This window comes from Trichosurus vulpecula, chromosome 4 (assembly GCF_011100635.1).
Source record: "Trichosurus vulpecula isolate mTriVul1 chromosome 4, mTriVul1.pri, whole genome shotgun sequence".
Classification (NCBI taxonomy): domain Eukaryota; kingdom Metazoa; phylum Chordata; class Mammalia; order Diprotodontia; family Phalangeridae; genus Trichosurus; species Trichosurus vulpecula.
In genome coordinates, this window is record NC_050576.1 from 9,248,393 (window position 1) to 9,264,091 (window position 15,699).

Sequence of the window (15,699 nt, forward strand, 5' to 3'; positions counted from 1 at the left end):
CCTTTAATTAACAACACCTCAAAACATTTTGAAGAATCTCACAACTGTTCAGACTCAGACTGAACTCCAAAGACCACATTTGGATGCCAGAATCAGCATGTCTTTAGATGACCAGACTGGGGAGCTTTTAGCTTCCAGGTCAGAAGGTCCTAAATAGAAGCCAATCAGCCAAAAGCACATGCAATTCAGAAGGGGTGTGAGATTGTCCTTATGGGACACTCTCCCCCCGTCGTTAACATTGAGCACAATTTTTGGTTACAAACCACTTTTACTCCCAAAGCAGACATCTAATGCCCTCTAGAATCCTCACTTCGGGATCACAGCTCCCAGGAAGAGCTTTAGAAGATCAGGAGCCATTACAAATGGCTTGCTAAACCCCTGGGGCCCCAGAAGGGAGGCCAGGCTGCTCTTCCTGCCCTCTTCTCTCTCCTTTACCAGCAGGGATTGGTGTACACCATCAAGGAGGAGGGTACACAATACTATAGATGTTCTTTTGGGAAAAAATAAAAAAAATGTGAATAAATAGAAAACCTTCATCATTGAAGTACCTCCTGGTGAGGTGCTTAATGAAAGACTTAGAAACTGGATGGCCTGCTGGACTTGGAGTCAGAAAGACCTGAGTGTGAATCCTGCCCCAGAGACTTACTGTCTGTGTGACCCTGGGTTAGTGACTTAACATCTCTGTTTGCCTCAGTTTTCCCATCTGTCAAATGAAGATTGTAATGGCCCCTGCCTTCCAGGGCTGTTATGAGGATCAGATTAAATAATATTTGTGAAGCACACTGTTAACAGTAGAGCAGTATATAAAAAACTCTTCTGTTGTGCAAAAACTCTGTCATGGCTAGACTCACAATAATAAATTATGAACATGGAGGATAATAGCTTGGCATGCAGGCCTCTAAAAGAGGTTTAGTTTTTGCCCAAACTGGGATCCTGAAAAAAGTCAAAAGAAAATATATTTGACATTTTTCTCTCTTTCCTGAATATTGGGCAGTTATGATTGTGTGCTTCTGTTATCTTGGAGATACTGCTAGGACCACGTCAAATATTTTAGATTTCCTTTGGGACTTAGAGGCCAATTAGTATATTTGGGAATCCCCTGGGTAACATGCCCAGCAAGAGGTCACCCAACCTTCTCAGGGAGGCCCCCAGTGTAGGGGGCCCCACTGCCTCATGACTTAGCCCATGCTGCTTGAGAGTAGCCATAGGTAAGTTCGAGGGTCCCTGTTATATCCAGGACATTCAGGGCCCTTTTCAAACTGGACCTTTCCTTCATTCCAGGGGTTCTCACTTTTAAGAACCCCAACTTCCAATATGCAGCTTCCTTGCTATTTCTCACAAATGGCAGTCCATCTCCTGTTTCTATATCTACATACTGGCTCCCCTTTGTTCCTGGAACAAGCCCCGTTTCACCTCGGCTTTTTAGTTTACTTGGCTTCCTTCAGTACTCAGTTTGAATCCCTCAGGGTTCAAGAGGCCTTTCTTAGCTTCCCTAGCAGGCTGTGACTTCCCCTCTAAGATTTTTGTTGTCGTTCAGTTGTATCCAATGTGTCATGGCCCCATTTGGGGTTTTCTTGGCAAAAATACTGGAGGGGTTTTCCATTTCCTTCTCCAGCTCATTTTACAGATGAGGAAACTGAGGCAAACAGGGTGAAGTGACTTGCCCAGGGTCACACAGGCAGGATTTGAACTCAGTGTTGTTGACCTCAGTAAGTGTCTGAGGCCATATTTGAACCCACAAAGATAAGTGCCTATTTAAAACTAGGCAAAACCCTAGAGGTCTCTCGGGAAAACCCCTTCATTTTACTGAGTTATCTTCTACATCTCAGAGAGGTTGAGTTACTTCCTCAGTTACCCAGAGGGCAGTAGCAGAGGCAGCATCTGGGTTCAGGCCCTCTTCCCCCCTCTCCTAGCTCTCTCTCCGTTAAGGTTGTGTTGATTAATACGGGGGTGACCAATTAACATTTACATTGGATAATCTCGATGAGAGACCAATAGATTGGTTTCTTACGCATAGTTTCTCCGGCATCATGAAAACCAGGATTTTAGGGAGGGGAACTACAGGCTTTTAAATTACTTTAATCGGTGAATGAAGTTAATAGGGGTTGAGAGGACAAAGAAGGATAACGGGAGTCCTTTCTCTATATTTTTTTCCCTCTTATTAGGGAAATCAGGTCACTGGAAGCCAGGTGGCACTATGGATGGAGGGCTGGGCCTGGGGTCAAGAGCACGAGTTCAAATCCTGCCTCAGGATTTATTATTATATAATACATAAACTATATATATTATATATTATTATATAATAAATAAACTATATATATATTATAGTGGTGTGATCTTGGGCGAGTCACTTGACCTCGGTCTCCTCAACTGTAAAACAAGAGTAATACCAGCCCCTCCCTCCCAGGGTTGTTGGAGGATCACATGAGTTCATATTTGTAAAGGGCTCACTTAGCACAGTGCCTGGCACCTAGGAGGCGCTTAAGAAACGCTGTTATTTATTTATCAGGAAGTAAAGTGAATAGCAAAGACAAATTTAGAAACGTTTTTGTCTCGAGTGACAAGAGCGACGGTGTAGTGCAGTGGGTAGAGAGATAACCTTGGCCCTGGGACTCGGGATGACTCACTCCATCGCCTCAGAGAACTCTCTAAGGCTGTGAGCTGCAGAACCACGGCCAATGTGCAGAGATAGAGGAATCACAGGTCCCCCTCCCCCCAAACAAATAAACACCACACACAAACAAACCTAACAAGCAACTATCTGTTCATTCTTCACATAGGCATAATGAGTTAAAATGGAGTTATTAGGTTAAATAAAATTCATGCAATTTCGAGGTAAATTGAGTATAAAAGTTTGACACATTAAAAATGAGAAATAAATGAATCTTGTAAAATGAAGTTAATATCAAAGTTATCTGGGAAGGGGCAGAGCTGCCAGCAATTTTATGCCTCAACAGTATGCAATTAGCAGGTTTTTAATTTTAGCTGAGAGGTAAATTCTGAAGAGATTTCAAACTGTTTTCCAGAAGCCCTTAATGTTTGTTGGTGGATCAATAGTGATTATATGCATTCTAGTGTGATAGCCTCTTGGCTGGTGATTGACCCTGTCTCTTGTCGGAGGATCAGCCACTAAGTTTAGGGGCAGCAGGTTAGGCACCAGGTAGTTCATTCATTTTTTTTTCGTTACAACGACTCAAGAACACCTTCTCCCAAGGCACATAGGGCTAAAATCTGCATCGTTAAAAGGGATGCCCAAGCCAATGAAATCTCAGAATCTTGAAATGTTGAATTAAGTTCTACTTGGTGCCTCTTTCTCTAAAAATATGCTCCTTTTGCTCCCTTCCATAATTCGGAATGAAAAGACTGAACTAATGAGACAGTATTTGCAAAATGATTTGAAATTCCCAGAAAAGGCAAACCTTTTAAAATACATTCTATTACCATGGTCATCATATTATAGGAAGAACAATCCTTTGCTGTCTTGCTCTCCCTTGCTTTTTGGTGGACATATTTCAAAACCACCTAGGCATCTCTTACTTCCTTCCTTTTGGTTATTTTGTAAAGTTTCCAGAGGTCACCTTAATTCTCTTGGGAGCACTGGCTGACCTATGGAAAATTACCTATAGGCTTAAGAGTGGGTATATGAGAAGGTCCCCACTTTGAACTTCCCAGATAGTCAGAGAGGTTTCCACTTTTAGATGTTTTTCAGATGTTTAGATGTTTACAGATGTTTTCTCTCTCCTTATTGTGTCATTTTTGTGGCCACCAATAGGAGGCACCTTACATCAGGAGATGGGCTCATATGAGTCTGATTAACTTAAAAATAAATCCTCTGGGGACACACTCTCAAAGGACCCATCCAGGTGTAGACTGGGTGTTTTTTTATTCACTCATTAATATTCTGCATCTCAAATGCCCAAAGGTTTGTCTCTTCTGGCAGGTCAGCAAAAGCACAGCAGGTGTGTGTGAGTTCTAGGCTTGGGCTTTTAGTAACCATGGTTCCTAAACCTTATTGACAGCCAGGCAAGAGAGGAAGCCCTGAGAACTTTAAATAATTACAGGTTTTCTCCACATTAACTTTGTGGAATGAATTCACATTTCAGGAAGTGAATCTGACAGAGTACTATAATTAAGTACTGGGATACATTCAGGGCTGACTAGACTACATTCATCAATACTGTATTGATTCTAAACTAAATCGTTTTTTCCTCTGATGAGAAATTATAAATAGAGATCACAGTTTCCCAGGAAATTCGTACTCTGAAGTTCATAACCCTAAAGCTACGTGTGTTGTGAGAAACTGTTTTGAGGATGGAACATCCTCTTCCTGCTCTTGGTGATTGTTCTGGGAAACAGCAACTAAAACACTTTTCAGGAACTGTTTTTCCCAATTCAGGGGGGCCCAGAGATTGACAACCTCTCCAATAATAAGGGGCAGTAAAGGAGCAGCAACTCAGCCTTACACTTGGTGTATAGGAAAGTGCTTTGCAAACCTAAAGGCATTCTAGAAATTAACATTGTAAATGAGAATGATCGTTGTTAGAAAACTGAAAATAAAATTGTGGCTCAAACTTGTATTTAGTTATGTTAAGTTGGTAGGGCAGCTAGGCAGCACTGGATAGAGTGTCAAACGTGGACTCAGGAAGACTCATCTTCCTGAGACCAAATCTGCTAGCTGTGTGACCCTGGGCAAGTCCCTTTTCTTTGTTTGTACCAGTTTCCTCATCTGTAAAATGGGCTGGAGAAGGAAATGGCAAGCCTCTCCAGTATCTTTGTCAAGAAAACCCCCAATGGGGTCATGGAGAGTCAGGCACAACTGAAAAATGGCCAAACAAGAACAAAATGTTGTTGGTAATATTTCTTCGTGGAAACCACTGAATTAGGCTTGAGAAAGATGGCAGGTGAATGCTGCTAACAAAGGAAATTCCATTGGTGCCCATGACAGCTACTAGGTGGTCATCATTTTCTCTACTTTACTGCTTTCACAGTGTAGGGAAAACTCCAATGACAGGTGCCGATCACCAGAGAGTGAGTGTTTTAGGGTCAATGTTCTCCTTGAGAACTACATTCACCAGAAGCCTGAGTGTAATTCAGCAGCTTTTGGCACACACAATTGGAGGTGGCACATCCAAAAGAAAGATGGGACTCAAGAGAAGGCTAGTAAATGGGAAGGCACCTGGGGAGAGACAGACTGAGAGAGGCACAGAGAGATGGAGCTACATGGGATACATGCAGTACCAGTGCACTTCTGGTGTATATATTAAAAAGCTAGTGATGTATGCCTCAGCCCATACTTGGTGATGTTCAGGAGAGTCCTATTTCCTGTTAGTTTATAATGTGGAGCCTTAGAACATAAAGATAATGTGGAGACTTACAACGTGTATGACTCTTGACTGAGAGATCAGTGAGAGGAAGCTTGATGCCCAATTATGCCCTTAGCTCAGAAGAAGTCAGGATGGGGCCTTGGAGAAAACTATCAGGAACTCCAGCCAGGTGACAGGGTCCTGTGAGAAATCTTGGTATCCCAGTAAAACACAAGGTAAAAGAGGGATGGAGAATCATGCCCTCAGCTGAAGGATTAGGTGATCTCTCTCAGTCCCTCAGAAAACTCCAGACAACAGTGAACCTCCTGCAAAGACCCATCATTACAACCACCAGTGGCCTTCTCTCTTCTCAAGTCTCTTCCCATCCCTTTAGTGGAGGACCTTAATGCATACTTGACTGAGAAAACAGAGACGATTGGCCTCTAGCTCCTTCTTTTCCTCTATACCCTCTCTCCTCCATTACTCTAGACTCCAAAGGGATGGTCCTCTTCCTTGCCAATGCTGACTCCCTATGTCTTCCCTTGATCTTATTCCCATCTGTGGCCTGCACAGTATTCTGCCCTTCCTAATATTCAGACTCTTCCTACTTAGGAGCTCCTTCCTTGTTGCCCACAAACATGCCCAGGTCTCCTCCATCTTTAAATATACCCACGTGATGCCATCATCCTTTCAAGCTATTACTGCATTCCCCCTGAAATTATGTTGTATTTGTCTCATAAGCACTTTGCTTTTACATCTATGTGCACAGGCGATTTCCCCAATATGTGGTAAGATCCTTGAGGGCAGGGACTGTTTGCTTTTCAAATGTGCATTTCTAGAGCTTAGCATAGTATGTGACACATAGAAGACTGAAGTGGATCAGCTTCTCTAGTGAGCAAGAAAACAAAAGGGATGGGAAGCTGCCCGAGAAGGCTCTAAAATGTACTATCCTACATAAATGGATTCTGCTGCTTACAGACTGGCCCTCCTAGCAAACTAATCTTGCACATGAACATTAAACACAACTGTTCTAACTGAGCTGATAAATAAGAGGAATAATAAATGTAAGCAATCAGAATATTCACCATTCTGAACAGTTTTCAAGCATTTGTTGATGGATTTATTCTGTGAAAGATTTTGAGGAGTTCTGTTTTAGGCATAAAAGTCCAAATTCTCTAAGGCTTTCTCTGTGGGGTGGGGTTTGGAGGAAGCTCATCTTTCTTTAATGCTTTCTTCAAAATTAACCTTCGAGGAAATTAAAATATGACTCCTCTCCATTTTGCAAGAAAGGAAGCAGAAAGTTAAAAGTATTCAGTCAAGATCAAACAGTCAATAAGTGACAGGGCTGATTCTTGGAATCAGATCTTCTGCACATACAATCAATGAATTCTCTTTTCACTATAACATATCAGATTTTATTAGGAAACAACTGATTTGCCTGAGTCATTCACTTTTCAATCAGTTGTTTTGGCATGTAGTTCTCTCTTAGATCTCAATTTTTCCAAGTTTATTAGTTAAGTTTAAAACTTATTTTGTCACTCATTTCCAAAATTCATAAATTAGTGAACTCTGAACTCTGCGATGGCAGTGGTACTTTGTCTAAATTTTGTCTCTTCCTGGATACTGACAATGATACACACTATAGGCACACACAATCTGTATTTATTAACATTAATAATGTTTTAGGCACCTGTTGCATACAGTAGGCACTGAAATGTCAAATTAAATTTAGTATTATGTTGAATTAAGTTGGATTGAATGGAAGAAATTACCAAAATTATTTTTAATTCAATACCAAGTCAATGAAATGCCTTATGCTTTTACATTTGGTTTTAATGACCTGTAAAATGCTGTATGAGTAACCCATTATTCATAAATGATTTTTTCTATTGTTTAGGAGATTGTGTTGTAATAAAATGGTGCATACAGACACAGGAAGCTTTTGGGAGGGGGAGTGGGTACTCTGAATCATCTTGTTCAGCACCATCACCTACCAAATGCAAGAAACATTTTCTTCTGGCTTATTTTTCTTCTTGGCAACAAAACAGCTAGCCATAATTAATAGATTATATTTAAATGAGTCTTGAAATTTGAAAAGAATTATTTATTAGACCAGTTAAGCACCATATTGTTACTTGTATTATTTTTAATCTTTGGCAATTCATTCTGAAAGAATGAGGTGTAGAGCGATAGAAAGCCGGCTCAGGAGCTGCTGATGGATTTCTGGTCACTTGCACCATCTATTTATGACCCGCCCCTTGGTCCTTGCAGAATTCCATGAATACTGGACCACATGAAAAACTGAGGGGAGTGCTATCACAGAAGTTGGGATTAACTAGGGATCACTAATATTCTGCTTTAATTCGCGGTCTTGGGTAGGCCATCCATGAAGCCAGATGAGGGTTGGCCTCCTCCCAGCCCTTTGGAGATGAGATGCTTAGATACAGAATAGCTCAATCCTGATTCAGTAACTGCTGTGAGCGTCTGGGGCCATCATCACTGAGAGAGCAGGCTCATTTATTTGTGCTTTTCTAAGCCATGCTTCCTAATTAAGGGCTGGGAGAATAGATGGTACAGGTGTGGACAAGGGCCCAAAAATAAGCAATGATGTGGCCATGGCAGTGATGTGGATTGTCACCCTCCCAGCACCCACGATGGTGACAAACATCCCAGCTCTTCTAGTTAGTTTCTGAAAATGAAACTGGCCACTTCTACCCGCTGAATAGATAACTCTGCTATGTTGTAAACACAGTGGTCAGTTTGGTTGGGTTCAATATGGCCATTCTCCTTTCATTACAGAAAAAATTATTCTGATGTATTAGGTCCAAATGCTTTCCACAAGAATGATAAATAGTATATGGGGTAGGTGTTTCCTAACCAACCAGTGTTCAGAGCTGTGATGGGTTATGATTATACTTGCTTTCTCCAGCTTATTTTAGGCTTTTTGCTATCAGTGAGGAAAGTGCTTTGTTAATTTTAACCAATTGGTTAGCAGGAATTTATTAAGTGTCTGCTATGTGCCAGGCACTGTGCTAAGTACCAGGGATACAAAGAAAGGCAAAAGCATAGTCCCTGCTCTCCTGGAGATCCCTTCTAATGGGGGTGGGGTTGAGGCAATATGCCAAAAACTAGGTACAAAACATATATAGACTAAAGGGGAAGGCATAAGCAGCACCTGATGTTCAAGGTAGAGGTGAGCTAAGGCTTGAAGGAAGCCAGGGAAAGGATGGAGGTGAGGAGGAAGAGCATTGTGGGTGTCTCATCATCGTGGCAGCCAGTGCAAAGGTACTAAGTCAGGAGCTGGGAGTGTCCTATAAGGTTATCCTCACCCCAGACCCACTTAAAAGTAACTTCCTTTAGTAGGTAAGAACACCACTTGATTAAATCAATCACAACTATACATGGAAGATGGCCAGTGAACAGGGCCAGGACCCTCAATGCCATTCACCTGTCTAGAGGATTTCTGTTCCTAGGGGGTGAGAGATATGGTCACACGAGGATCTGGCAGAAGAGAGGAAAGAGATGGAGCATTGAGCTGGGATAGAAAGAATCAAGGTCTCAGAGGTAACCATCCAGAGGAGAAAGAGAGAGTAGGACTGAGTCGTGGCTGAGAAGGGAAGAAGGAGGACGTTGGTGGGCCCTGTTGGCATCTTGGAGCAGAAGACTGAGAGCCACCTCACCAGCTGTACCCACCTCCTACAATGCTGGGAAATGTTCCAAGAAAAGATAACTTTTTTCCCAACTGCCTTCCTATTAATTAACACTGTAAGATACAAGGTTTGTTTCTATATCTAAACATTTCCTGTAATCTGAATATAGCATCAATCCCAAAGTATCTAGGGGTTAGTGAGAAAGAAATACAAATGTAAATTAGGGTTAAAAGCCAAACTCTAGTCTATATGCTAGAGATTTTCCTAACTGGAGGCTCAGACAGGTTGTGATTATACTCCTAATGTTTTATACAATAAGAAATCCCCAACGTATCAGAAGGTACAAGCGACTGGGGACATGGGGGGCAGGGAGACATTAGATTGCCCTCAAGTTTAGAATGAACCAAGAATTGTGACTGTTACAGAGGAAGACAAGGTGGCGAGTGCTGCTGGATTGTAGAGGGTGGCTAGGGGAAGTAAAGTGTAAGAAGACCAGAAAAGTAGGAAGGGGCTGGTTGTGAAGAACTCTAAAAGCCAAACAGAGGATTTCATTTTTGATCCTGGGCAAAACAGGGAGTCACTAGAGTCTAGAGTCTAGAGTAAGGGGTAACGTGGGCAGGGCTGCACTTTAGGAAGATCCTCTTGGCAGCCAAGAGGGGGATGGGCTGGAGGCAGGGAGGCCAATGAGAAGCTTGGTTAGTGCAAGAATCCAGGCAGGAGGTGATGAGGGCCCCTACAAAGGTGGTAGCTAAAAAGACCTTATTGTCACTGATCTTCCATCTGTTCAATTTATACTTGTCAGGAGGAGGGGATGCTAAGCCCACAAGTCCCCATTGAGTCACATCAATGAGCCACACCCAAGTTGCAGTTCACTTCCCTTCCCTTCCCTTCCCTTCCCTTCCCTTCCCTTCCCTTCCCTTCCCTTCCCTTCCCTTCCCTTCCCTTCCCTTCCCTTCCCTTCCCTTCCCTTCCCTTCCCTTCCCTTCCCTTCCCTTCCCTTCCCTTCCCTTCCCTTCCCTTCCCTTCCTTTCCTTTCCTCCCTAGTTCTCTTTCTTTCTTTTCTTCCCTCCTTTCTTCTTGACATCATGGAAACAGAGGCTTAAAGCCTCATTCTTTGATACTTTGAATGAGATACAGGTAGGTAGGGCTGATAGACTTTTTCATGACACATATGTTTTGGTTTCTGTCTTACTACTTAGCCCAGAATAATCCCAGGAATAAATATATATGCACGGCTATATGTCAGGACAAATAAATCAGGCCATGAAGATGAAAATTCATGTTTCTTATTTTCTAAGTGTTTCTGATTGAAAGGTGGCTAGCCAATAGGATGGTAGACCAGCAAAGGTGAATTAAAGGGGACCCCTAGAGCCTTGGAATCATCATTCTATGTGAGATCTAATTTTTTTTGTGGCTGATTCTCCAATTTCTTCTGCATTATGGATATCTACCTCTATGTTCCTTTTCTTTACCTTCACAGTGACATAAATTTAGATTCTGGGACCTATAAGTAAAAAAGTCTGGATCCCTAGGCAGGCATTTCAGAAAGGGCTCCTTTTCTATTGCAAAATAAAGACATCTCCCCTGGAGAGTTTCCCATCATGCAAGACAGGAATTGCTTGTGCAGCATTTGTGTGCATCTTGGATAGGAACTGAGCTCAAAGATGATGATATGGGTGCACAGAGAGAGCAAGATGTCTAAGGCTTCCCAGAGCATTTGACAGCTGTGGGAGTGAGTTTTACCTGCTGTGCAGACCATTAAATGAGATAAAGCCATTTCGAAGAAGATAGGACTTTACAGAAAACTTACCTCTTGCACAGCTAAATTTTTCTTCTTTTGCAAAAACAACAGTGGACATATATTCTATGGCATTAATGCAACATATCTAAGAGTCACAGTTAAGAAAATTAAATCCCAAACTAGTTCCCAATCTCTGGCCCAAAGCCATCAATCTATGGGTCCTTCTTCAAATTAATTAAAATTGAGAAAAAAAGCAAAGTCTCCTTTTGATGACTATTTACAGTACCAAGCAACAATAATGAAAATAAAGACACATTAGTGTCAGAAAAAACATTTGCACATTGGTCACAATATGCTTTTGGTAAACATGTATTTTTTACATAACTTTTCCCTCATGGTATATAAATAAAAAAACTACAACAATTCTCTTACCTGAAGGATCTTATCACCAGGCTGCAGCAGGCTGGATGCTGGCCCATCAGGCTGAACCCTAGTAACAAAGATACCCTATAAGTCAGAAGTAACAGAGGTTAGGATTCTATCACCAAGAACTAGGCTTTAGATTTGTTTGCTATTAATTCACACCAAAAACTCAGATTATTTTTTTTAACAATAACAAAAACTTGAGAAATACTCCACTCATGTTAACTTCAACAATGGGATTATGGGTACCCCTCACGTACGGGTCACCATCACTAAAATAAAGGACTGAACATGTATGGGAGAGACTCCTCAAGCTTTCCAAGTGCACAATGGGATTATGAGTTCATCTGATTGCATTTTCTTGTGGAATTGCAGAGAACTCTATTGTCTTAATTACAAACTCAATTATCTTTCATGTGCTCGAGTTCTTTCGTTCTGTTTTCAAGCATTCCATCTACCTGGGAGGTGGCTCCTTCAAGTGACTGTATATTATTAATTTGGTGCAATGTTTTAAAAGCTTGAGGAGAAGCTGTATATGCTGATTTATTTCAGTGATTATCTTCTGTTTCATTGAGATTTCATCTAAGTCATTTACTATTTACACAAAAATTGAAAACATGTTGACTGAAATACAGATGGTGTCTATATGGTGATGAAGTCTCATCAATTCAGTCCCTAAATTGGACAAATGGATCAGCCAGTTTGTGTAGACAAACCAAGACATTTACTCTCTGGAATTTTTATCTTCCAACTGGCTGCTTGAACATTGTGTAGACACAGTCTTAAAATGCAGAGTGTTTTCAGTATCAATATCATTATATCTGTTCTGCAATTTACACAACCATTTATTGCCTGCTGTTCTGAGGTCTTAATATATTTTTGAAAGTCTAAGCTTTGATGTATTAAGAAATGAGTAGACAAGCTATTCTGAATTCCCCTACCACTACTTAGCCCATTTATATCCCCTAACATTTGAGCTCTTATTCAAAATTACATTGGATGTTTGCCATAGAAGCTATCCTTTGAATTTCCTACTGTTATCCTTCATGTTTAAAGGCACTATCGCCAAGAGTGGCTAGGACTACATCATGTTCTAACAACAAGCTAGTTTCACCAGTCATGCAACTAGGTAGCCAATTAATCAAATGAATCATTTGCCTGAAATGTTAGTTTAATTAGGGTTAGGGTCTAATTAGGTTAGTTAGGGTTAGTTTACTCAAAATGGCCAATGGATCAGGCAATAGTAAACAGACTGTGTTGCCATTGTCATGAACTTAAGACCTGGGGGAACCCAATAATTCTTTCCATGCAGATATGTCTGCAATCAGTCCAAACGGCAGGGGAAGCTTAAAGGGCCCTTTGCTGTTGGCCATTCTGCCTCTCTGCTCCAGAGGATGAGTGATATAACTGCCCAAAATATGCCCCCACATCTCTGATTGCCACAGCAGGTCAGGCTGTGGGAACACTATCTGTGTCTCACAGCTTGTAATTTGAGTTTCAGTGGATTTTGTTGGCTCACTTGCTTCAGGACATTGGACAGGGAAGCTGCGAGTCTCCTTCTGTTGAAGCTGTCCTTTGTGTACATTTGGTCTATAGGAACAGGATCGTAGAAAGTATAACTGCACTGCTTGTGCCTCCCTACTCTCTGGGGCTTTGTTGTTGTTGAGCTGGCACCCAGAATGGAAATGTGAACATCAGAGAAACCTTTTGAGAATCCCAACATGTTGTCCTTGTCAGTGGCAGGTCCATTGAAAGGTGCCACATAATGGGGTGCAACCTAGCCACTCACTCCCCTGAGGTTGACTCTGAAGCTTCCCGACTGATGACTGCAGCTTCCCAAAGGACTTGCTGGCTTCCTTGTTAAGGTTTCCAGTTCGTGGCACTGCTGAGTGAGCAGGAGCTGACTGCCTTCAGCCGGCATCTCATGGAGATCACAGGCATTCTTAGCCTTTCAAGTTGCCATCGTTTCCCAGAGGACTACAAGCTTAGATTTAAGTCAGTGCCCAGATGTTGCTGTTGTTGTTTGTGTCTTTCAAATGATGACACCAGGTAGATAAAAAAGGAGGTCCCAACCAAGGTGTGGGGGGTGTCCTGGATTAGAAACTCACTCCAGTATTGTAGATTATCAGCTCATCTATAACCTGTAGACTTAGAGATGTGACTGAGGCATTGAAAGATAAAATGACTTGTCCAGGGTCACACAGCTGTTATGTGTCAGACGCAGGATTTGAACCCAGATAGTCTCGGTTCCAAGATTAGCCTTCTCTCTACTACCTCATGCTATCTTTAATGGAAGTCTAGATTTAGGTGAATATCAGTGAGGAAAAAGAAAATTGATTTATAAAACTGGATAATCTCATTGTAGCATTGGGTGGAGATTCAAAATATAAACTGACAGCAATGCTAAAATACAGAAGAAAATCAGCTGGTCTCATGAATGTCGAGAACTATTCTGTGCAGCTTTCCTTCTATTCAGCAAGAGCATGGCCATCATCATGTCCTTACAATACCATCTTCCACCTGCTGGGCAGTGTGAAGAGATCACAGATGTGCTGGAAACATGAACAAAGACATCTCATTCATTTTCTGACTCTTTGCCAGAATGTTGGGATTCTTGTGAATATGGGGTGGGAGCAGGGCAAGTGCTGGGAAAAATACTCACCTGCTCCACTGCATTCTAATGATGCAATCTCCATGTGTGAAAAACTGACCTCACAATGAGCTCATCAGTTTACTGTGATGCATTAGGAGGAAAATACTCATAGCAACAATTTCCTAGCAGTCCAATAGGAAGAGTCAAGTACATTTGAAAAACATCTTATTTGTCAAAACTACCTGGTTTAAATTTTGCATCTCTCCTGTATATACTTAGAAATAATGGGCATCATGGATAGGAAGCTGGCTTTGAAACCAGGAGGACCTAGGTTCAAGTCCCATCTCTGACACACACTGGCTATGTGACCTTGGGTGAGTCCCTGAAGCTCTCAGGTGCACTGCTTAGGGACTCTCAGTTTCAGAGAAAGTGTCCACTTTCATTGATGGATGGAGTTTCCTCACCTGGGAAATCACAAGTCCAGTCTTTATCTGCATCTATTTATAGGTGCCTGTTGACTCCCCATGAGGATCTGAGCTCCATGAGGGCAGGGGCTGGGTCTGTTTTTATCTTCATGTCCCTGGCACTTCGCACAATGCCTGGCCTGGAGGAGGGGCCTTATAAATGCTTCATGTAGAACAGATTTGCTTCCTAACATGGCCATGAAGGCACTGCTTTTTGAGCCAAGCATGAGCACAGCATGACTCCAGAAGAGCCCAGAAGTGCCATGGCCTCCAAGCTATTGTCCAGCCAGGAAGAAAGCTCAGACTTGTGCAGATCAGCAGTGCTCAGTGGGCATGCACCAGGCCAGATAAAATCTGAATCTGGCATTTGGCATGATGCCATTTTGTGCACTTGTTTATTCACAGTTTTAGGCCCTTCTTCATGTCAATTACAATCAATTTTCCAAAGTTTTAGACATCCATCCCAGGAACATTTCTGTTTTTGAGCAGTCATCCTGGAAGAAATGAGTTTGGAGGCATATTCATAAGGGACAAGATGTGACTGCTGAGCATATTGTCTGGCATGGAGACTACTGGACATACAATTTGATGAAAAAGATGAGCCCTGCTGTCCACAGGACACATATCTGAAACTACTAACTTTAGAGGAATTTAATGATGAAAGTGAGAAGTTCTGACAGTCTTGGCCACTACAACTGCAGATACCAAAATAGATCTTGCTCTTGGGAAGTGTGAACTACAACTTCTATTTATGGAACATAACACTTAAAAACTCTAGGCCACTCATCTCTGTCTATGCAGACCATGGCTCACACAAAATGCCTAATAATGATTATAAGACTATAATGCAGAACACATTAAATAATCTCCCAGACATCACCAAAGGAATAGTGGGTAAATGTTCAAAGGTTTATTCTGGAAGATAACTGATTCCTGGGATTGGCCAACAGTCACAGACTCAGTCTGAGTAGCTCTTTGGTAGGCTCTGCCACGTGGGCCATTCTTACTATGCTTCCCTTCCAGGCTTGTCCTTTTTCTGGGCTCTGAACCAGCATGAGCCAATGACTTTAGACCCACAGAGATCCCTAGGGAACACACAATTACCACACTTACTTCTGGTCACCTTCTCAAGGAGAGCAGTACCTTGGGGCACAATAAGAAGGATGCAAGAGGGGAACACTCAAGCACCAAACAACCATAGCCACTGCTCTCTTTGCTTTTGTATACTCAACACACAGCACAATGCCTGGCACATAGTAGGCGCTTAAGTGCTTTTTGACTGATTGACTATTGCCTGGTATACTGAGATTTCTTCTAGCTTTGAAATTCTGTGATTTTGATCTGTAGCCTTGGCTCTTGGACTTCAGACTTTCTAACACTTTCCAAAATTCAAACATTTAGCCACACTAAGCACCATTATGTATTTCCAATACAGATTTTAATTCATCATTGCATTCATCAAAATGGCCATTAGAATGGTGGTCCATTGGCCATTCTGTTTCTGAAAAGCACTGAAAATCCAGGA

The 15,699-nt window shown here is 41.9% G+C and overlaps 1 protein-coding gene across 3 annotated transcripts in view; it reads right to left on the reverse strand.

Moving 5' to 3' along the window:
• The window catches only part of LRRC7 (leucine rich repeat containing 7), a 442,956-nt gene that overhangs the window by 12,688 nt on the left and 414,569 nt on the right, over positions 1–15,699 (reverse strand). For 2 of the 3 annotated variants that reach the window (XM_036753706.1, XM_036753704.1), the window contains one exon: positions 11,127–11,201. In XM_036753706.1, coding sequence (XP_036609601.1) covers positions 11,127–11,201 — 75 coding nt within the window. The remainder of the gene's footprint in view (positions 1–11,126; positions 11,202–15,699) is intronic. The other variant, XM_036753705.1, reaches the window with a different exon arrangement.